Source organism: Eschrichtius robustus, chromosome 16 (assembly GCF_028021215.1).
Source record: "Eschrichtius robustus isolate mEscRob2 chromosome 16, mEscRob2.pri, whole genome shotgun sequence".
Taxonomy (NCBI): domain Eukaryota; kingdom Metazoa; phylum Chordata; class Mammalia; order Artiodactyla; family Eschrichtiidae; genus Eschrichtius; species Eschrichtius robustus.
The window spans coordinates 24665211-24688361 of NC_090839.1; the positions used below are offsets into that span (position 1 = coordinate 24665211).

At 41.1% G+C, this 23151-nt stretch overlaps 1 protein-coding gene across 2 annotated transcripts in view; it reads left to right on the forward strand.

The window, feature by feature from the left end:
• Positions 1–23151, forward strand: part of GSS (glutathione synthetase) — a 33773-nt gene that overhangs the window by 6196 nt on the left and 4426 nt on the right. For both annotated transcript variants that reach the window (XM_068524570.1, XM_068524571.1), the window contains 7 exons: positions 11594–11739; positions 14452–14527; positions 14830–14969; positions 15670–15786; positions 19205–19285; positions 19383–19460; positions 20956–21022. In XM_068524570.1, coding sequence (XP_068380671.1) covers positions 11594–11739; positions 14452–14527; positions 14830–14969; positions 15670–15786; positions 19205–19285; positions 19383–19460; positions 20956–21022 — 705 coding nt within the window. The remainder of the gene's footprint in view (positions 1–11593; positions 11740–14451; positions 14528–14829; positions 14970–15669; positions 15787–19204; positions 19286–19382; positions 19461–20955; positions 21023–23151) is intronic.

Sequence of the window (23151 nt, forward strand, 5' to 3'; positions counted from 1 at the left end):
GATTATACTCCATTATAGGTTATTACAAGGGAATGGATATAATTACCTGTGCTATACAGTATATTCTTGTTGCTTATCTATTTTATATATAGTAGTTTGTTTCTGTTAATCCCATACCCCTAATTTGTCCCTCCCCCCTTTGGTAACCACATATAGAAACCCCTTTGTTTTCTATATCTGTGAATCTGTTTTGCATATACATTCATTTGTATTATTTTTTAGATTCTATAAATAAGTGATATGATACAGTATGCTGATATCATACTGACTTATTTCACTAAGCATAATACCCTCCACTTTGTTGCAAATGGCAGAATTTCGTCCTTTTTTTATTGCTGAGTAGTATTCCATTGAATATATATACCATGTCTTCTTTATCCGTTCATCTGTTGATGGATACTTAGGTTAATTCCATATCTTGGCTATTATAAATAGTACTGCTGTGAACATTAAGGTGTATGTTTCTGAATTAGTGTTTTCATTTTCTTCGGATATATAGCCAGGAATGGAATTGCTGGATCATATGGTAGTTCTGTTTTCAGTTTTTTGAGTAACCTCCGTACTGTTTTCTATACTGGCTGAAACACTTTACATTCCCACCAACAGTGTACGAGGGTTCCCTTTTCTTCACATCCTCTCCAACATTTGTTATTTATAGTCTTTTTGATGATAGCCATTCTGACAGGTGTGAAGTGATATCTCATTGTAGTTTTGATTTGCACTTCTCTAATTAGCAATCTTGAGCATCTTTTCATGTGCCTGTTAGCCATCTGTATGCCTTCTTTGAAGAAATGTCTATTCTGGTTTTCTGCCCATTTTTTGATTGGGTTTGTTTTTTTTGATATTGAGTTATATGAGTTGTTGTATATTTTGGATATTAACCCCGTGTCAGTCGCATCATTTGCAAATATCTTCTACCATTCCGTAGGTTGTCTTTTCGTTTTGTGTTATGTCAAAGAGTGTGCCACCTGCGTTCTCTTCTAGGAATTTTATGGTTTCAGGTCTTACATGTAGGTTTTTAAACCATTTTGAGTTTATTTTTGAATATGGTATGAGGGAATGTTCTAATCTCATTGTTTTACATTTGGCTGTCCAGTTTTCCCAGCACCACTTATTGAAGAGACCGTCTTTTCTTCATTGCATATTCCTGCTTCCTTTGTGGTAGATTACTTGACCATAGGTGCATGGGTTTATTTCTGGGCTCTGTATTCTGTTCCATTGATCTATGTGTCTGTTTTTGTGCCAATACTATGCTGTTTTGATTACTCTAGCTTTGTAGTATAGTCTGAAGTCTGAGAGGGTTATACCTCCAGCTTTGTTCTTTTTTCTCAGGATTGCTTTGCAATTCAGGGTCTTTTATGGTTCCATATAAATTTTAGGATTATTTGTTCTAGTTCTGTGAAAAATGTCATGGGTGTTTTGATAGGGATTGCATTAAATCTGTAGGTTGCTTTGGGTAGTATGGCCATTTTAACAATATTAATTCTTCCAATCTAAGAGGATGGGCTATCTTTCCATTTCTTTGAATCATCTTCAGTTCCCTTCATCAATGTTTTTATAGTTTTTAGAGTATAAGTCTTTTACCTTTTTGGTTAAATTTATTGCTAGGGATTTTATATTTTTGAGATTTTGAACAGGATTGTTTTTTACTTTCTCTTTCTGATATTTCATTATTAGTATGTAGAAATGCAACAGATTTCTGTATATTAATCTTGTATCCTGCTATCTTGCTGAATTCATTTATTAGTTCTAATAGTTTTGGGGTGGAGACTTTAGGGTTCTCCATATAGTGTATCATGTCGTCTGCAAATAGTGATAGTTTTACCTCTTCACTTCCAATTTGGATACCTTTTATTTCTTTTTCTTGTCTGATGGCTGTGGGTAGGACTTCCAATACTAGGTCAAATAGAAACTGTGAGAGTGGGCATACTTGTTCCTGAATTTAGCAAGAAGGGTTTCAGCTTTTCATTGTTGAGTATTACGTTGGCTGTGGGTCTGTCGTAAATGGCCTTTATTATGTTGAGGTATGTTCCCTGTATACCCACTTTGATGAGTTTTTATCATGAATGGATGTTAAATTTTGTGAAATGTGTTTTCTGTGTCTATTGAGATGGTCATGTGATTTTTGTCCTTCCTTTTGTTAATGTAGTGTATCACATTGATTGATTTGTTAATGTAGAACCATCCTTGTGACCCTGGAATAAATCCAGCTTGATCACGGTGTATGATCCTTTTTATGTATTGTTGGATCCAGTTTGATAATATTTTGTTGAGAATTTTTGCATCTATATTCATCAAAGATATTGGCCTGTAATTTTCTTTATTTGTAGTGTCTTTGTCTGGTTTTGGTATCAGTGTAATGGTGGCCTCGTAGAATGAATTTGGGAGTGCTCCTGTCTCTTCAGTTTTTTGGAATAGTTTGAGAAGGATAGATATTTGTTCTTCTTTATATGTTTGGTGGAATTTCCCTGTGAAGCCATCCAGTCCTGGACTTCTGTTTGCTGGGAGTATTTTTATTACAAATTCAATTTCACTTCTAGTGATTGCTCTGTTCAAGTTGTTTCTTCTTGATTCAGTCTTGGCAGGCTGTATATTTCAAGAAATTTGTCTGTTTCTTCTAGGTTGCCCAATTTGTTGACATATGACTGTTCATAGTATTCTCTTATGATTTTTTATATCTCTGTGGTATCAGTTGTTATTTCTCCTCTTTCATTTCTTATTTTGTTTATTCAACATTTTTTTAAAATCATGAAATTAAAAAAAAAAAAACTCTAGATACCCAGCTTATCTTGAAAAATCAGGTCAGTTAGCAATCCTGGCTCACTTTCCTGCATGGCAGCAATTGGGTAGAGTGGAGTTATGACTGCCCCCTTTAGATAAGGTAGGAGTTCTTACTTCTATCACTCTCTGTTGTATTGTTTTCCTGGCTGTGAAGCTGAGTGTTTATTGTCATGCATGTGCTATAGTTTTTCTTATAATAGAAGAATATGACTCTGTGTGTCTATTGCAAGTGAAAAGAATGTGTTTCAGCCTTTAGCCTATGGACAGCAGAGAACAGCGCTATACTATTGATCCCAAATCCAAGTGGGCATAATGAGTCACGTGGACAGAGGCAGAAGGAAGTCTTAACAGAAAAACTCTTTGGGAGTTTTTCATGCCAAATGGGATTTGTTGGAGGAGTCAGAGTTCTGAGCTTTAAAACCAAGGAAATACCCCTGCAGTTTTCACACATGCACTCAGCGTATTAAGTCACCCCTTACATATGTGCAATATTTCCCACTCTAACTCCTAAAGGCTTCAAGCTAAAAAAAACCTTACTCTCACAAACACCCTTCCTTAATTTTGTCTTAAATTGATGCTGAGGATGGCAATTTGGGAATTATTTAGAAAATTTTAATTGGATTTACATTAATTACCTGACATTTCTACTTTTAGAAATTTACAATTTATGAACCTTCTCACACACAAAATACCTAGAATGTATATTCTAGGATGTTCACTGAAACATCGAGGTGTAATGGAGGAAACAAAGGAAACCACCTTGATGTTCATAATAGAAGGCTAGATTCAATAAATTATGGTATATACAAAGAATGGAATACTATACAGCCATTAAAAAGAATGAGAGAGACCTTCAAGATGGCGGAGGAGTAAGACATGGAGATCACCTCCCTCCCCACAAGTACATCAGAAATACATCTACATGTGGAACAACTCCCACAGAACACCTACTGAACACTGGCAGAAGACCTCAGACTTCCCAAAAGATATATATATATTTTTTCCTTTTTCTCTTTTTGTGAGTGTGTATGTGTATTCTTCTTTGTGTGATTTTGTCTGTATAGCTTTGCTTTTACCATTTGTCCTAGGGCTCTGTCTGTCCGTTTTTGTTTCTCATTTTTTTTCTTAGTATAGTTTTTAGCGCTTGTTATCATTGGTGGATTTGTTTTTTGGTTTGGTTGCTCTCTTCTTCCTTTTTTTTTTCTTTTTTAAAAAAATTTTTAATTTTTAATATTTTTTTATTTTTTTATTTTAATAACTTTATTTCATTTTATTTTATTTTATTTTATTTTCTCTTTCTTTCTTTTTTCTCCCTTTTCTTCTGAGCCATGTGGCTGACAGGGTCTTGGTGCTCCGGCCAGGTGTCAGGCCTGTGCCTCTGAGGTGGGAGAGCCGAGTTCAGGACATTGGTCCACCAGAGACCTCCTGGCTCCACGTAATATCAAACGGTGAAAGCACTCCCAGAGATCTCCATCTCAATGCTAAGACCCAGCTCCACTCAATGACCAGCAAGCTCCAGTGCTGGACACCCTATGCCAAACAACTAGCCAGACAGGAACACAACCCCACCCATTAGCAGAGAGGCTGCCTAAAATCATAGTAAGGTCACAGACACCCCAAAACATACCACTGGCCGCGGTCCTGCCCACCAGAAAGACAAGATCCAGCCTCATCCACCAGAACACAGGCACCAGTCCCCTCCACCAGGAAGCCTACACAAGCCACTGAACAAACCTTAGCCACTGGGGGCAGACACCAAAAACAACAGGAACTACGAACCTGCAGCCTGTGAAAAGGAGACCCCAAACACAGTAAGTTAAGCAAAATGAGAAGACAGAGAAACACACAGCAGATGAAGGAGCAAGGTAAAAACCCACCAGAACAAACAAATGAAGAGGAAATAGGCAGTCTACCTGAAAAAGAATTCAGAGTAATGATAGTAAAGATGATCCAAAATCTTGGAAATAGAATGGAGAAAATACAAGAAACGTTTAACAAGGACCTAGAAGAACTAAGAGCAAACAAACAATGATGAACAACACAATAAATGAAATTAAAAATTCTCTAGAAGGAATCAATACCAGAATAACTGAGGCAGAAGAATGTATAAATGACCTGGAAGATAAAATAGTGGAAAGGGACTTCCCTGGTGGTGCAGTGGTTGGGAATCCGCCTGCCAATGTGGGGGACGTGGGTTCGAGCCCTGGTCCCAGAGGATCCCACATGCTGTGGAGCAACTGGGCCTGTGTACCACTACTACTGAGCCCGTGCACCACAACAGAGAGTAGCCCCCGCTCGCCACAACTGGAGAGAGCCCGTGCAAAGCAATGAAGACCTAACACAACCAAAAATAAATAAATAAATAAACTTATTTTTTAAAAAAAATAGTGGAAATAACTACCACAGAGCAGAATAAAGAAAAAAGAATAAAAAGAATTGAGGACAGTCTCAGAGACCTCTGGGACAACATTAAACACACCAACATTCAAATTATAGGGGTCCCAGAAGAAGAAGAGAAAAAAAAAAGGGACTGAGAAAATATTTGAACAGATTATAGTTGAAAACTTCCCTAATATGGGAAAGGAAATAGTCAATCAAGCCCGGGAAGCCCAGAGAGTCCCATACAGGATAAATCCAAGGAGAAACATGCCAAGACACATATTAATGAAACTATCAAAAATTAAATACAAAGAAAAAATATTAAAAGCAGCAAGGGAAAAACAACAAATAACATACAAGGGAATCCCCATAAGGTTAACAGCTGATCTTTCAGCAGAAACTCTGCAAGCCAGAAGGGAGTGGCAGGACATATTAAAGTGATGAAAGGGAAAAACCTACAACCAAGATTACTCTATCCAGCAGGGATCTCATTCAGATTCAGTGGAGAAATTAAAACTTTACAGACAAGCAAAAGCTAAGAGAATTCAGCACCACCAAACCAGCTCTACAATAAATGCTAAAGGAACTTCTCTAAGTGGGAAACACAAGAGAAGGAAAAGACCTACAATAACAAACCCAAAACAATTAAGAAAATGGTAATAGGAACATACATATCAATAATTACCTTAAATGTAAATCGATTAAATTGCTCCAACCAAAAGACACAGACTGGCTGAATGGATACAAAAACAAGACCCATATATATGCTGTCTACAAGAGACCCACTTCAGACCTAGGGACACATACAGACTGAAAGTGAGGGGATGGAAAAAGATATTCCATGCAAATGGAAATCAAAAGAAACCTGCAGTAGCAATTCTCATATCAGACAAAATAGACTTTAAAATAAAGATGATTACAAGAGACAAAGAAGGACACTACATAATGATCAAGGGATCAATCCAAGAAGAAGTTATAACAATTGTAAATATTTATGCACCCAAAATAGGAGCACCTCAATACATAAGGCAAATGCTAACAGCCATAAAAGGGGAAATCAACAGTACCACAATCATAGTAGGGGACTTTAACACCCCACTTTCACCAATGGACAGATCATCCAAAATGAAAATAAATAAGGAAACACAAGCTTTAAGTGATACATTAAACAAGATGGACTTAATTGATATTTATAGGACATTACATCCAAAAACAACAGAATACACTTTCTTCTCAAGTGCTCATGGGAAATCCTCCAGGATAGATCATATCTTGGGTCACAAATCAAGCCTTGGTAAATTTAAGAAAATTGAAATCATATCAAGTAACTTTTCCAACCACAACGCTATGAGACTAGATATCAATTACAGGAAAAAATCTGTAAAAAATACAAACACATGGAGGCTAAACAACACACTACTAAATAACCATGAGATCACTGAAGAAATCAAAGAGGACATCAAAAAATACCTAGAAATGAAAGACAATGGAAACATGATGACCCAAAACCTATGGAATGCAGCAAAAGCAGTTCTAAGAGGGAAGTTTATAGCAATACAATCCTACCTCAAGGAACAAGAAACAGCTCAAATAAACAACCTAACCTTACACCTAAAGCAATTAGAGAAAGAAGAACAAAAAAACCCCAAAGTTAGCAGAAGGAAAGAAATCATAAAGATCAGAGCAGAAATAAATGAAATAGAAACAAAGAAAACAGTAGCAAAGGTCAATAAAACTAAAAGCTGGTTCTTTGAGAAGATAAACAAAATTGATAAGCCATTAGCCAGACTCATCAAGAAAAAAAGGGAGAAGATTCAAATCAATAGAATTAGAAATGAAAAAGGAGAAGTAACAACTGACACTGCAGAAATACAAAGGATCATGAGAGATTACTACAAGCAACTATATGTCAATAAAATGGACAACCACGAAGAAATGGACAAATTCTTAGAAAAGCACAACCTTTTGAGACTGAACCAGGAAGAAATAGAAAATATAAACAGACCAATCACAAGCACTGAAATTGAGACAGTGATTAAAAATCTTCCAACAGGGCTTCACTTGTGGCGCAGTGGTTGGGAGTCTGCCTGCCAATGCAGGGGACACGGGTTCGAGCCCTGGTCCGGGAAGATCCCACATGCTGCAGAGCAACTAGGCCCGTGAGCCACAATTACTGAGCCTGCGTGTCTGGAGCCTGTGCTCTGCAAAAACAGAGGCCGCGATAGGGAGAGGCCCGCGCACTGCGATGAAGAGTGGCCCCCACTTGCTGCAACTACAGAAAGCCCTCGCACAGAAACGAAGACCCAACACAGCCATAAATAAATAAATAAATAAAAATTTAAAAAAAAAGTCTTCCAACAAACAAAAGCCCAGCACCAGATGGCTTCACAGGCGAATTCTATCAAACATTTAGAGAAGATCTAACACCTATTCTTCTCAAACTCTTCCAAAATATAGCAGAGGGAGGAACACTCCGAAACTCATTCTATGATGTCACCATCACCCTGATACCAAAACCGGACAAAGATACTACAAAAAAAGAAAATTACAGACCAATATCTCTGATGAATATAGATGCAAAAATCCTCAACAAAATACTAGCAAACAGAATCGAAAAACACATTAAAAGGATCATACACCATGATCAAGTGAGATTTATCCCAGGGATGCAAGGATTCTTCAGTATATGCACATCAACCAATGTGATACACGATATTAACAAATTGAAGAATAAAAACCATATGATCATCTCAACAGATACAGAAAAAGCTTTTGGCAAAATTCAACACCATTTATTGTAAAAAACTCTCCAGAAAGTGGGCATAGAGGGAACCTACCTCAATATAATGAAGGCCATATACGACAAACCCACAGCAAACATCATTCTCAATGGTGAAAAACTGAAAGCATTTCCTCTAAGATCAGGCACAACAGAAGGATGCCCACTCTCAACACTATTATGCAACATGGTTTTGGAAGTCTTAGCCACGGCAATCAGAGAAGAAAAAGAAATAAAAGAAATCCAAATCGGAAAAGAAGATGTAAAGATGTCACTGTTTGCAGATGACATGGTACTATACATAGAGAATCCTAAAGACTCTACCAGAAAAGTACTAGAGCTAATCAATAAATTTGGTAAAGTAGCAGAACACAAAATTAATGCACAGAAATCTCTTGCATTCCTATACACTAATGATGAAAAATCTGAAAGAGAAATTAAGGAAACACTCCCATTTACCATTGCAACAAAAAGAATACAATGCCTAAGAATAAACCTACCTAAGGACACAAAAGACCTGTATGCAGAAAACTATAAGACACTGATGAAAGAAATTAAATTAAAGACGATACCAACAGCTGGAGAGATATACCATGTTCTTGGATTGGAAGAATCAACATAGTGAAAATGACAATACTACCCAAAGCAATCTACAGATTCAATGCAATCCCTGTCAAACTACCAATGGCATTTTTCACAGAACTAGAACAAAAAATTTCACAATTTGTATGGAAACACAAAAGACCCCAAATAGCCAAAGCAATCTTGAGAAAGAAAAATGGAGCTGGAGGAATCAGGCTCCTGGACTTCAGACTATACTACAAAGCTACAGTAATCAAGACAATATGGTACTGGCACAAAAACAGAAATATAGATCCATGGAAGAGGATAGAAAGCCCAGAGATAAACCCATGCACATATGGTCACCGTATTTTTGATAAAATATACAAAATGAATATACAATGGATAAAAGAATATACAATGGAGAAAAGACATCCTCTTCAATAACTGGTGCTGGGAAAACTGGACAGCTACATGTAAAAGAATGAAATTAGAACACTTCCTAACACCACACACAAAAATAAACTCAAAATGGATTAAAGACCTAAATATAAGGCCAGACAGTATAAAACTCTTAGAGGAAAACATAGGCATAAAACTCTATGACATAAATCACAGCAAGATCCTTTTTGACCCACCTCCTAGAGAAATGGAAATAAACACAAAAATAAACAAATGAGACCTAATGAAACTTAAAAGCTTTTGCACAGCAAAGGAAAACATAAATAAGACGAAAAGACAACTCTCAGAATGGGAGAAAATATTTGCAAATGAAGCAACTGACAAAGGATTAATCTCCAAAATTTACAAGCAGCTCATGCAGCTCAATATCAAAAAAACAAACCCAATCCAAAAATGGGCAGAAGACATAAATAGACATTTCTCCAAAGATATGCAGATTGCCAACAAACACATGAAAGGATGCTCAACATCACTAATCATTAGAGAAATACAAATCAAAACCACAATGAGGTATCACCTCACACCTGTCAGAATGGCCATCATCAAAAAATCTACAAACAATAAATGCTGGAGAGGGTGTGGAGAAAAGGGAACCCTCTTGCACTGTTGGTGGGAATATAAATTGATACAGCCACTGTGGAGAACAGTATGGAGGTTCCTTGAAAAACTAAAAGTAGAGCTACCATATGACCCAGCAATCCCACTACTGGGTATATACCCTGAGAAAACCATAATTCAAAAAGCAACCTAAGTGTTCATCGACAGATGAATGGATAAAGAAGATGTGGTACATATATACAATGGAATATTACTCAGCCATAAGAAGAAATGAAGTTGAGTTATTTGTAGTGAGGTGGATGGACCTAGAGTCTGTCATACAGAGTGAAGTAAGTCAAAAAGAGAAAAACAAATACAGTATGCTAACACATATATATGGAATCTAAAAAAAAAAAAAGGTTCAGAAGAACCTAGGGGCAGGACAGGAATAAAGACTCAGATGTAGAGAATGGACTTGAGGACACAGGGAGTGGGAAGGGTAAGCTGGGACGAAGTGAGAGAGTGGCATGGACATATATACACTACCAAATGTAAAATAGGTAGCTAGTGGGAAGCAGCCACATAGCACAGGGAGATCAGCTCCGTGCTTTGTGTCCACCTAGAGGGGTGGGACAGGGAGGGTGGGAGGGAGACGCAAGAAGGAGGAGATATGGGGATATATGTATATGTATAGCTGATTCACTTTGTTATACAGCAGAAACTAACACACCATTGTAAAGCAATTATACTCCAATAAAGATGTTAAAAAAATAAAATAAAATAAAAAGAATGAGAGTGCTCTATTTGAATGTATTTGGAAATGTCTCTGAAATATTTATAAAGCTAAGGACAGAACAATGTATGTATTATATGCTTGTGTGTGTGTAAAAAAGAGAGAAAATATGTATGTATACATATACATTAGTCTAGAAGGATGTGTGAGACACTAGTATACCATTTGCTTCTGGGGAGGAGAACTGGGTCATTGGGGCTAGGGTGGGAGTGAGATGTACTTTTCACTATGTATCCTTGTGTTTTTTTTTAATTTATATCATATGTTTGGATTATCCATTCAAAATAATAATTTTTTAAAAAATAAATATATAAATGCCAAGTTCTAACACCCTTAACTCATACTACTATGATGACAAGCATATTAACTCAGAGGTTAGACTCAGGAATGCTTCATAATATAAGCACAAAGTCATAATGTAAGTCACAAAGTCATCTTACCTTCTCTTACCCAAGTTCTAGTTCATTTGTTGTTGGAAATCTCAGAATGCATTATCCCCTTCTAAAAGTAGTATTCTGGATGGTATTTGGGTTTCCTGGCTCTGCCAAAGTCCAGAGAACTCAGAATGCAGCTGAACTGCAGGCCTGGCAACCTGGGTCACCATCTCCAATACTGGGGGGAAACCACTCCTGGCTTCTTCTCCGGAGACCAGAGTCCACTTCTGCTGCAGCCCTACCTGCAGGACTCTCCCTCTCCCCCAACCAGAAGGCAAGGGGACTGGGCTTGGATATGAACTGGCTAAGAGTATGTGTGTGTGTGTGTGTGCGTGTGTGTGTGTGTGTGTGTGTGTGTGTGTGTGTGTGTGTGTGTATGGTGGTTGTTGTTTAGTAACATTCATGGTTCAAATCCCAGTGTCACTTATTAGCTTTATATAATTTTGGACATGTTACTTAACCTCTCTGAGACTTAGTTCCCTTATCTATTTATTAGGTTTAGATAATAATAGTATCTTTCTCATAGGGTTAAATGATGAATCCATGTAAAGTATTTAAAACAGTGCTGAGAACACAGTCAGTGCTCAATAATTTTTTGGTTTATTTGTCTTCTAGACTTTGTAATATTTTATCTCTTTACATTAAAAAAAAAAAAAGATCAGAAGCAAAATGGCCAAAAACAAAGTCTGCAAGTTCTCTTTATACCCATTCCTCATCCTGTTCTCCCTCCCTTCCCAGAGGTAACCACTATTCTGTAGTTTGTGTGTCCTCAATAAATGTAGGGCACACTTTCCATGGGGTTATGTTTGCAGAAAGACAACCCATTCACAGGTGTTCTACCCATGCCCACTCTCTCTCCTCGATCAGGTGGTGAGCTATGCCCCATTCACACTCTTCCCCTCACTGGTCACGAGTGCCCTGCTGGAGCAGGCCTATGCTGTGCAAATGGACTTCAACCTGCTGGTGGATGCTGTCAGCCAGAACGCTGCCTTTCTGGAGCAAACTCTCTCCAGGTACAGGGCAGTGGGGCTTCGGGGACTGTGAGGTGCTAGAACCAAGGGATTGGAAGACTGGGGAGTCATGAGCTATTACTCAGGCAGGTGACTTGGTGGGGTGGGGGACAGGTACTCCCCAGGAGAAACAAAAATTTGTAGAATAGAGGTTAGGAAACCTGACTTCTAACCCTGGCTCTACCACTTATGTATATGGCCTCAAGCAAGTTCCTCTCTTTCTCTGGGCCTCAATTTCTTCATCTGTAAAATGGGAGGTTGGCCTAAATCTAAGGTAACTTCCAACATTGACATTCTGTGATTCTCTGACCCATGACCCCCCTGCTTTGAAGACTGAAATTTCCATTTGTAATTAGGGAGAGTCAACCTAGTTTTAGAGGAAACAGAGGGCAGGAGGGGTTATTGGGTTTAAAGTCAGATTTCCTACTTCTCTTAAGCAGTGACCCTTTCTTGTCACTTCAGGCCTCTTACCTCTGGGTGGGATGGGGTGCAGACTGGGCCACACCCAGTTCACGAGGATACAGAACCCCTGAAATGGCTCACTCTATCCCCCTCTCTCTGTCTCTTCTCCCTTGATCTTTTTTCCCCTTGAGGCCCTGGGGCAAGGGAAATTTCTTTTTTTTTTTTTTTTAATATATTTATTTATTTATTTTGGCTGCGTTGGGTCTTCACTGCTGTGTATAGGCTTTCTCAAGTTGCAGCAAGTGGGGGCTATTCTTCGTTCTGCTGCGCGGGCTTCTCGTTGCGGTGGCTTCTCTTGTTGCGCAGCTCGGGCTCTAGCCACACGGACTTCAGTAGTTATGGAACGTGGGCTCAGTAGTTGTGGCTCGTGGGCTCTAGAGCGTAGGCTCAGTAGTTGTGGCGCACAGGCTTAGTTGCTCCACGGCATGTGGGATCTTCCTGGACCAGGGCTCGAACCCGTGTCCCCTGCACTGGCAGGCGGATTCTTAACCACTGCGCCACCAGGGAAGCCCGGGAAATTTCTTTATTTTATAATTAAATTAGAATTAAATATATGTGTGTGTGTGTGTATATATATATATATATATATATATATATATATATGGTTGCATGTCTCATTAATTTTTCAAAAGAAAAGAACTATTTTGTTAAACAAAAAATCTTTCTTTTTTTTTAATATTTATTTATTTGGCTGCACTGGGTCTTAGTTGCAGCATGTGGGATCCAGTTCCCCAATCAGGGATCGAACCTGGGCCCCCTTCACTGGGAGCTCGGAGTCTCGACCGCTGGCCCACCAGCGAAGTCCCCACAAAATCTTTTAAAAATGTGCACATTGGTGTGAGGGTGAAAACGAGAAGGATTCATAATGGTAAGAAGTTTGGAAACCATTGACTTGGAGCTAAAAACCCACTGAGTCCTGAATGTATAAACCTTTCCACCACCTTTTCCTCAGATCTTTCTCGGGATGGGCCCGGCTTTTGTACCTGTGATTCTAGATTGTGGGAAATATGAGCAGCCTGATTTATGACCTTTATCCTAAAGCTGCAGTTATGTGTGAGACCTTCCCTGCAGCCCATCTCTGCAACCCCTGTCTTCCCTATTACCCTCTCCTCTGAAATACGCACAAACCCTAGCTTGTAAGGGAGAAAAGGCCCAGGGTCACATGAGCTAGAATAGCAGCCTCGGAGAGTCCCAGCTTAGGGACTCTCTTCTTCACCAAGGGCTGCGAAACCCCATGAGAGCTGGCTGGGGAGAGAGGAACTTCAGGGCAGGCCTGAGCTACATGGGCTCAATGGGGTTCCTGTAACAAGGTGAGCCTGAGAGTTAGGCTTGAGCAGGCATGCAGAGACCACCCTGAATCTTGAGAGGCAACAAGTTAGTTACCTGTGGGTGTTTCTTCCTAAGGCTCCAGAAGACCATACTGGCTGGGTCCTACTTCATGTCACATGTCACAGTAGCACACTGGGCCATGATGATGAGGTAGCAGAGATATGGTCCCCATCCTCATGTGGTTTATAGTCAAATAGGAGAGACAATACTAGTCATCACACAAATAAAATGGAAAATTACAACTGGAATCAGTGCTATAAAGGAGAGGTCCACAGTGCTATGAGAGTGCACACCAGGGGGACCTGACCCAGATAGGGAAGGCTTCCTTGAGGAAATCACATCATATAAGGACTGGTTGAAGAAAAAATCAGGATATTTAGCTTGAGTCAGAAAAACCTTTTGGGGCACAGGGCATAACTGGTGTCTTCTAATCTCTGAGTGCTGCCATGGAAGAGGTGGAAAAGACTTGTCCTGGGAGGTCCCAGAACATAGGGGAAGCTACGGAGAGTTAATGTTAGGTCAACTAGAAAGCTTATCAACTACAGAATGGTCATATCGTATGCCAGTTTTGAATTCTTCTTGGGACCACACACTGTGTTCAATTCTGTACATGTAATATCTCATTTACTCTTCACTACAACTCTCTGTTATAAATATAATTATATTCCTCTTCATTTTACAGATGAGCAAACTGAAGTATAGAGGTGACATGATTGTCTGAGGTTGCCCAATAGTGAGTGGTAGAGCTGGGATTTGAACCCAAGTCATCTGGCTCTAAAGCTGGGTTCTAAACCACTGTTGTCTACAGGGTTGGTGTGGGTGTTCAATTTTGAGCCAGTAGACCCAGAGAGGATTCAGGAGACAACGGAAATCCTTGACCTTTAATGTTCGATGTAGCCTAGAAAATACTGTTTCCTCTTTCAGCACCATCAAAAGGGACAACTTTACTGCTCATCTCTTTGACATCCACAAGCAAGTCCTGAAAGAGGGCGTTGCCCAGGTAACCATTCCCCACTTCACCCAAGTCTGGGACCTGCCCCTCCCATCTCGTTCTCTTTTTTTTTTTTTTAACCAGAAGAATTTGGCCTACTCCCTGAGCTCATGGGAATCTGCCTCTCATTGGTCCCCACTGGGTTTATACATTAGTGGCCAATCCTGGAATGTCCTAAAGAATGATTCCACTAGGTTTGGGAGTGTTAGCTGGCACCTCTGCGTAGAGTTCATGGTACCTGTCTGCTCTGTGGCTAGGCCCTCAGAGTCAGCCCCTGGGCAAATGTCCTCAGCCTTCAGTTTTCCCCACAGACGGTGTTCCTGGGCCTGAATCGCTCAGACTACATGTTCCAGCGCAACGCAGATGGCTCTGCAGCCCTGAAACAGATTGAAATCAACACCATCTCTGCCAGCTTTGGGGGCCTAGCCTCCCGGACCCCTGCTGTGCATCGGTGGGTCCCTTGGGCAATCCTGGGCACACTAGTGAGATGTCAGCCAGATGAGCCTACAATCATAGGTGGGGGCAGGGATGTCCAATGCTGACTGTGCCTTCCTGGGCCTTGGGTCATGTGTTTCCACCTCGTAGCACAGTTTCCACCTGTAATTAGGTCTTGGTGTGTCAGAAAGAAGGGACCTCAGGGTTCATCTGGTCCTGCCCCTTCATTGTACAAGTTAGTATTCCAGGCAGAAGGAACACTATCTGTGAGGGTCCTGAGGTAAGAAAGAGGCCCGAAAGGAGGTCAGAATCCAAGGCAGAGAGGGAACAGGGGCTTCCCTTCTGAGCGCTGGACCCTAGCAACATCCGTTTCTAGTCAGTAGTGATGCTCCAGGTTGCTGGGATTCCAAATGGTCTGTAGCTGGATTCCAGACAGTACCTGGGGCTCAGGGAAAGGGGTTTCAGTTCATTGGGAGGCTTGTGTGGAGTGGAAACACAGGGTCTCGGGGCTCCTCTGGGCATGTACACCAGGGGCCAGGCTTAGGGCAGCCCGACACATTCCAGCCTGAGGTGGATCCTACAAGAGCATGATGGTAGGATGCTTTTTAGTGCTCAGCTGACTCTCAAAGTGATGTTCCTATAAGTGTCTATGAATCACAGGCAGAAGGGTCTTCCAGGTCCATCCAGTTACTAAGTAGGCATCTCTCTTTCAACAGACATGTTCTCAATGTCCTGGGTAAGACCAAAGAAGCTGCCAAGATCCTCTCCAATAATCCCAGCAAGGGATTGGCCATGGGGATTGCCAAAGCCTGGGAACTCTACGGCTCAGCCAAGTAAGGGGAAGAAAAAGTGTCAGCAGAATCCTGCTTTAGATTCAGCATTCATGGATGCAGCAACTTCTTTGCCTGACATCATTAGGAAATCATGAGAGAATTTTTCTTGAAATAGAAGCTTATACTTTGAAGTACCAAAATTATTTTAATGGGGTTTTGGGCTTCCTTCTTAAGAGATGCTGATGATAATTTAATCTTTTCTCATTGGCTACAGGTGATCGTTATGACAGTCAGTGATTGCATCTTGATGTAATGCAGGGGTACTACCTAGAGTGAGAGAGGCATGTGAGGTTGTTTGCCTGCACTAATGGCCCCAGTTATTAGGCTTTATGCTCTTATTCTTTTTTTCATAGTTTTTCTGTCTGTTTTCCTACTAACAGCTCTTACTTCTTACTGCTGTCACTTTGCTTGAATTTAGAATCTCCACTGCCATCCTTATACCTCCTTTCTGATTTGTTGTAGTTTGGGAAAGCAAATGATCTGTTATATTTGTGTCTAATGAGTGTGAGGGCCTCTTTGATGAGTAAATGCATAAACTTTGATTTTATAGTATCTGTTTTAACTGTTCAGAGGCATTATTTTGCTTCCTTCCTATTTCTCAACCGTGCTCCAGATGTGTGAAGATGCTAGATGTTCCAGATATGACTTCCTGATAAGTGAGCGGCCACTGTACTAACAGTTATTGCTATGTTAATATAGCATTAATAGTTTACCCTTAATGAGCACCTACTAGTGCCACACTTTGTGCTAAGCTCTTCACATACAGGATCTCATTGAATCTCATTTCAAACACTCTGAGGTAGATATTATTCATCTCCCCCATTTTAAAGATGAGGAAACTGAGGTTCAGAGAAGTGAAGTGCATTGTTCAAGGTCAAGTGGTGAGTTGGTGGTAGAGCCCAGAGTCCATCTCCCTCTAGAACCTGCATTCTTAATCACTTTATTGCCTCCAAGAGAGCCTCTCTGGGCTTGTTAAGCCTCACTAAGACTCAAGAAACCTCAGACTCTGAGCATTTGGAAGTCATCAGACAAATATTTTGTCAAGTAGAACTCTTGGCTAGGTTGTATTTTAAGAGTGAAGCCAGGAGATGGGTCAGCTAGGGAACTGCTGATAGACAAATGCTGCAGAGGGTTTCTCTAGCCAGGCTGTGAATAACATGGAGAGAAAAGACGTGTGCTCAGAATTAGGCACTGGTAGGTAGGAGCTGTGGGGTCCCTGAGCCAGGAGTGGATTCCCTCATTTTGAGAGTCAAATAGGCACTTCTGCTGACCCAAATATGACCTTTGCTAAAGTCTGTTCTTTTCCCTGAACATCAGTTTCCTTACTTGTAAAACGGGGGTAATAATAATACCTAAAAGGATGGTAGTAAGAATTAAATGAAATCATAGATTTGAAAAATGCTTTAAAAAATTCAGTGAGGGTGGTACTTTCAATAATAACAATAATGATAGTGATAATTACTACCATTTAAAGAGTTTTATTTTACAGAAGAGCAAACGGAGGGCTCAGAGAGGTTGAATAACTTGCCCAAAGTCACACAGCTAGTAAGTTTAGAATTCACGTTTATCTGCCCCTAAAGCCTGTGTTCTCTCTACTACACTGTTCTTCCAAAAGGAATGGTCCCATAGTATAGACTGAAAAACTGAGGTGCGAGCATTTGTAGAGCAGATGAATTTTCATCAATTATCTCATACTTTTTTAAAGAATTTTTAAAAATTAAGCCTGGAAAATGAATTATGATTTCAATTTAGACATTTATTCAAACTCTTTCAAAATATAGTGTCTGTGGTTAGAATGAGTAGGGATAAGAAAAGGGGATTCTTGATATAAAAGGTTGGGAACTATGATCTATTTAACACCCTTATCTTATACATGGGGAAATCAGGGCCCAAGGAAAGAAACTGACTTACCCAAGGGTATACCATAGATCACTGGCAAAGCCAGTACTGGGACTCTGGAGTCCTCATTCCCAGTCAGCATGCTACCACTACTTCACCTCCCTTAGCTGATAACTTTCCTAGACCTGCTGTCAAGAGACTGCTCAGAATTAAAGGCAGGAGGAGGTAGAATATGTTTTCCGAGTCTGAGTCCGATTATTTGGCAGGAGGCTTCATTAACCAGAGCATGCAGTTCCACTTTAACCTACAGCCTCTCCTCCACCTTTTCTTGGAGGTGGGCCAGCCCGGGCCAAGTGCCACCTCCCACTCATGAGCAAAGCAGATCAGGCTACAAAGTAAAGAGCCAGGTCATTGGCCCTCGGGACTCTCTCAGGGCAAGACAGCTTGTGAAAGCACCATTTCTAGGTCGTCTCTCAGATACCCAACTCAAAACCAAGACTGCTTAATGTCATGTCTGACCTCAAGAGATTTCAGGCAGGCCAGGAGAAGGGGCATACTAGGACCTGTGTTTTAGCTAAGTGGAAAGGAGTCAGGCAGAGTGTAGTCCAAGAGGTTCAGGTGAGGGAGGGAGAAGCAGAGATAGACAAGAGGCCAAGAATGGGAGGTCAGGAATCCACACTTAAAATCCTAAGCCAAGTCTGCCCACCCAAGAGCTCAGCAAGAAGCCTTGGGCACAGAGCAATACAGCTACAGCAAAAATGGAGTTTGGTACTGCTGAGCAGTGACACTAAGAGAGTCTGGTGGGAGACACCTGGACCTGTTCTTGACAACTGAAAACAGCTTGCTTGGTAGCCAAACAGACAATTCTTTGGCATTAGCATTTCCCTGAGTCCTCGAGCTCTTGCTCCTTTAAGAAACATGTGGATAAGCAGAAAGGAAGAGGCCAGGTAAGCCCCAGTGATCCCATTAATACTGTGGGACCAAACGTGGCCCTGTGTACCTCACAGAAATGTTGGGAGGCCCCAGGAGATAATGCCTTATTCATAGTTTTCTCTATAGTGTTTCTGTAGGATTCCGTTGAGGATTCCATTGAGCTATTCTTTTTTTTTTCTTTCTTTTTGAAAGAATCACACACTTTTATTATATGCTTCACAATCTAGCAATAGGGTCATTATCCCCTAACCCCCAGCATTGTTCTTTTACAAAATATTCTTCAGTACTCTCACCTCTTTATTCTTCCAGAAGAACTTGGAATCGTTATGTTAAATTCTAAGAAAAAGTCCTCTTGGGTTTTTGAGATGGTTTTAAATCTAAATTTTAATTTGCACAGAAGATTGACATCATTACAATATTTCATCTACCTACTGGAAAGGGGCAGAGACATGTCCATTTTTTCAAGTTTTCTATATTCAGGAAATAATGTGTTGTAGCCTCAGGTGTCTATGCCTGAGGCAGTCCTGAGTAGAGAGAATATCTACTCTTTCAGGGAAGCCGTGTTCTCATTCTTACTTCTGAGGGGGTGGGATGGAGGGAAGACAAGATTTGTAGCCACCTTGGGCCACCTGTGCTCTTTCCCCAGCGCTCGGGTGCTACTGATTGCTCAAGAGAAGGAAAGGAATATATTTGACCAGCGTGCCATAGAGAATGAGCTACTAGCCAGGTAAGTAAAGGAGGGGAGACCTCCAGATGTAGCTCCAGGACTGGGGAGAGCCACTCAGAACACAGCATCCACTCTGAGCCTTGCCCATCTTTCCCAGGAATATCCATGTAATCCGGCGAAAGTTTGAAGATGTCTCTGAAAAGGGGTCTCTAGACCAGGACCGAAGACTGTTTATGTAAGTGTCCAGGGAGCATTCCCCAAGGATCCGATAGAGGGCTGATTTAGGAAACTCATCCTGCTGCCCACTTTCCCTAAATAATCCTTTCTTCTGGGAGATGTGATGGCTTGCTTCCTTCTCTCTGAACTTTAGGGTGAACTCTGAAAATATCCCACCATCCCAGGAGATTTTGGAGAAGCCAAGTTCTGCTTCTAACGGGTTGTATCAGAGCTATTGACATTCTGGATAACCTTGGTTTTCATATGCCTCTGGGCTCCCAAAAGTTTTCTTGTCCTTCTTGGCTGGTCAAGTCAGACCTGGGCAGTTGGGTTGGGCAGTCAAGGAGGAAGAGGAGTAGCCAGCTCATTCTTTGATTGGTCTGGGAGTTGCTCTCTGAGGTCTCATGCAAGACCTCAGAGGGCCTGGATTTGTGTTCCAAGCCAGGCCCTGTGCTTCCCTTCAGGGGCCACCACCAAGTGACTTCAGTATCACATATTTGGGTAGCATTGCTTACAGCACACATATTTAGACCTGGAAATGTGTGATTCTTAAAATTAAGAATCTCCTGGCATTTCACAATACCTTACTATTTTCAAAGTGTGCTTTTATCTTAACAAAGTCATTAATTTACTTTCCAGATAAATCAAACGATATCAAATAAATCAAAGAAAAAGGGAAGAAGTTCAAAAAGACAGTATGTGGCTTAACTAGATTCATATTTTGCATCTCCCCACCCTCACTCCCCTACCATTTAAAAAAATCAGCTACTTTAAGCAGTGTAAATACAAGTGTGCTTTGCTAGCAATATGATTATATATAGCAATATGATTCTGCTGCTCGGTAATTTTGAGCCCACTTTTAAAAAATTTACCTAATTTGATTCTGGTTGCCTTCGGCCTTACTAGAATGACTCTAGATCTGGAATATTAGAAAGCATTCCCCACTGCATACCTCCATTTTTTAGTGGAAGCATTGATGGTGTGGGTGTCTACTTTCATACTTCCAATGAATCCCTGTTCAGGCTACCCCTGTGGACTGACTTTCAAAGAAGCCAAATGCATTTTGATGCACCCTGAAATAGACTGAACCACTGAATACATCAGTGTTATTTTATTTTTATTTTTTATCTTCTATAAGTTTATTTTATTTAATTTATTTTTGGCTGTGTTGGGTCTTCGCTGCTGCACACGGGCTTTCTCTAGTTGGGGTGAGCGGGGGCTACTCTTCGTTGCAGTGCGGGGGCTTCTCATTGTGGTGGCTTCTCTTGTTGCGGAGCACGGGCTCTAGGCGCATGGGCTTCAGTAGTTGTGGCTCGCGGTCTCTAGAGCGCAGGCTCAGTAGTTGTGGCGCACAGGCTTAGTTGCTCCACAGCATGTGGGATCTTCCCGGACCAGTGCTCGAACCCATGTCCCCTGCATTGGCAGGCAGATTCTCAGCCACTGCGCCACTAGGGAAGTCCCTGAACACATCAGTTTTAATTTAACACAACAGCTTTCTCCATCCTGTGTTCTAGGGACGGCCAGGAAGTTGCTGTGGTTTACTTCCGGGATGGCTACATGCCAAGTCATTACAGTCTACAGGTTGGTACTTTCTGTTAGACCATTCTTTGCCTCTGGGACCTACCATCGTTCTTCAGAGATTCAACTCAGGTGTCACAACAACCTAGGTTATTTCCTGAGCTCTGGCTTCAGTTCTTCCTCAGGGAACTTGCTGCTGGAACTTCTATCCTCCCACAAGCTTTTTGCTGCCTCTCACTCTCTACACACAATCTTCTAGAATCTGAATCCTCAGGAAACCACAATGCATCAGCCATTCACACTGTTTGTAGGGATATGCTGGTAAATGTGTAACAATAATCTTTCTGTGGAGACAAGCCCCTATTTGTAGCATTTTCTGATTTCTAGGTTGTAACTACTCCCATCCTGGCCAGTTTCAAAGCTACCCATCTTAACATCTCTGAACAGAGCTGGGAAGAGATGGGTCCAGTCAGCTCTCACTAGCCAATGAAAACCAGTGCCACTACACCACTGACCATTTCCTTCTTGCCAACTCTTACTTCTCTTTTATCTGCATCAGAAAGTTTTTATCTGCTGTCCATTCATGTTAACGACAGTAGTGATAATATCACCTTAGCTTGCTATCCTACCAGGTAGTTTCAAAATTACATTCCACATCCACTATTTCATTTAATCCTTATAACCACTCTGTGAGGTGTGTAATTATCCCCATTATATAGATGGAGAAACTAAGGTTTGAGAGATGCAGGTGCTTATCTAAGGTCCCACAGAGAGTTCCCAAACTTTCTGACTCTCAGTCCAGTGGCTTTCCTAGTATATCATTCTCCTCCCCCTGCCCCTAATCCACAGCATGGAGAAGCTAAGAAGCCCTACTTTCAGTTGGGAGAGGGTAAAGGAGAAAATAAGTTAGAAAATACCATAAGCAGTAGTCTGGGGGTCATGAGCATTTGGCTTTGTCTCTGTGTGACCAGGGGCAGGTTCCTGACCCTTTCTGGGCTCAGTTTCTGTAAGGTGAGGGAACTACACTAGAAAATAGAGGGAGCTCCTTCCAGATTGATAATTCTTTGAATGTAAGATCCTCCCTAAGGCCCAGCTGTATAGGGATCTGCCTCTTGTCTCCTTTTCAACCTCATTGCATGCCATCCCTCCACCTCACTCCCACCTTGCAGCCACACAGGTTTGTCAATCCCACTGTCTATTGGGAAAATGGATCCTGGTTCCAGGACAAGGGGTTTGGGGAAAGGGCCAAAGAAAACATTATTAACAAGGAGGGAAATTAGTGCATAAGGAGGAGAACATTTTTAGGGAACTGAGAAACTCAGACCAGTTTTAGACATGGAGGTGAATCTGCTAGGCTTAGTGAATTGCTAGGTGACCATGAGCAAGGTCCTGCTCATCTCTGAGTTTTGCTTTCCCTACTTTCCACAATGGGGTACTTTTCTGGGTTTTTCTCTGATATTCAGGGTACCTTTAACTCTACCCAGAACATTAGCCTAGTTGTTAGGTGGCTGGGGTTATTGGTGAAGACCAGGCAGAGATGCTGCAGGTGGACTGACTACATCAAAGAAAGGACAGCATGCGTGGGGGGGTGAGAGTGGGATGGGGGTGGTGGTGTTGTTCCTCAGGCCATAGCCCCAATCCTGCTATGGGCAGTTTGATGTGGTCTGGAGTCAAGGACAGACTGTCCCTCTAGTGCCTGAGAATGGGGACTAGAGCTGGGAGGCATGATCCTCTGCTGTTTCCCTGCCTCTCACACCCTAAACTCCTGGCCCACCAGACTATTCATCCTGCGATTACTCACCTGCAGACCTTTGCTCATATTATCCTGTTAACCTTAATACCTCTTCCCTGTTGAGTCTCACCTGTCAGACTCTACCTGTCCACTCAATTTCACCTCATTAAACAACAACAACAAATATTTATTGAGCACCTACAAAGCTTCAGGCACTGTGTTAGACACTAGGGATACAACAGGAAATGAGACAGATGAGGGTCCTTATGGAGCTCACAGTTTGGTCAGGGAGATGGTCATCAGAAAGTAAACAAAAGTAGAAAAAATGGTTTTTTCTAGCTGGGGGAAACACTTTGAAACAACAGGGTGAAAACAGAGAATTATGGGGAAACCCACATTAAATAGGGTGGTTTGAGAAGATGACTTTGAGCCAAGATTTAAGGATGAGAGGGATCCAGCC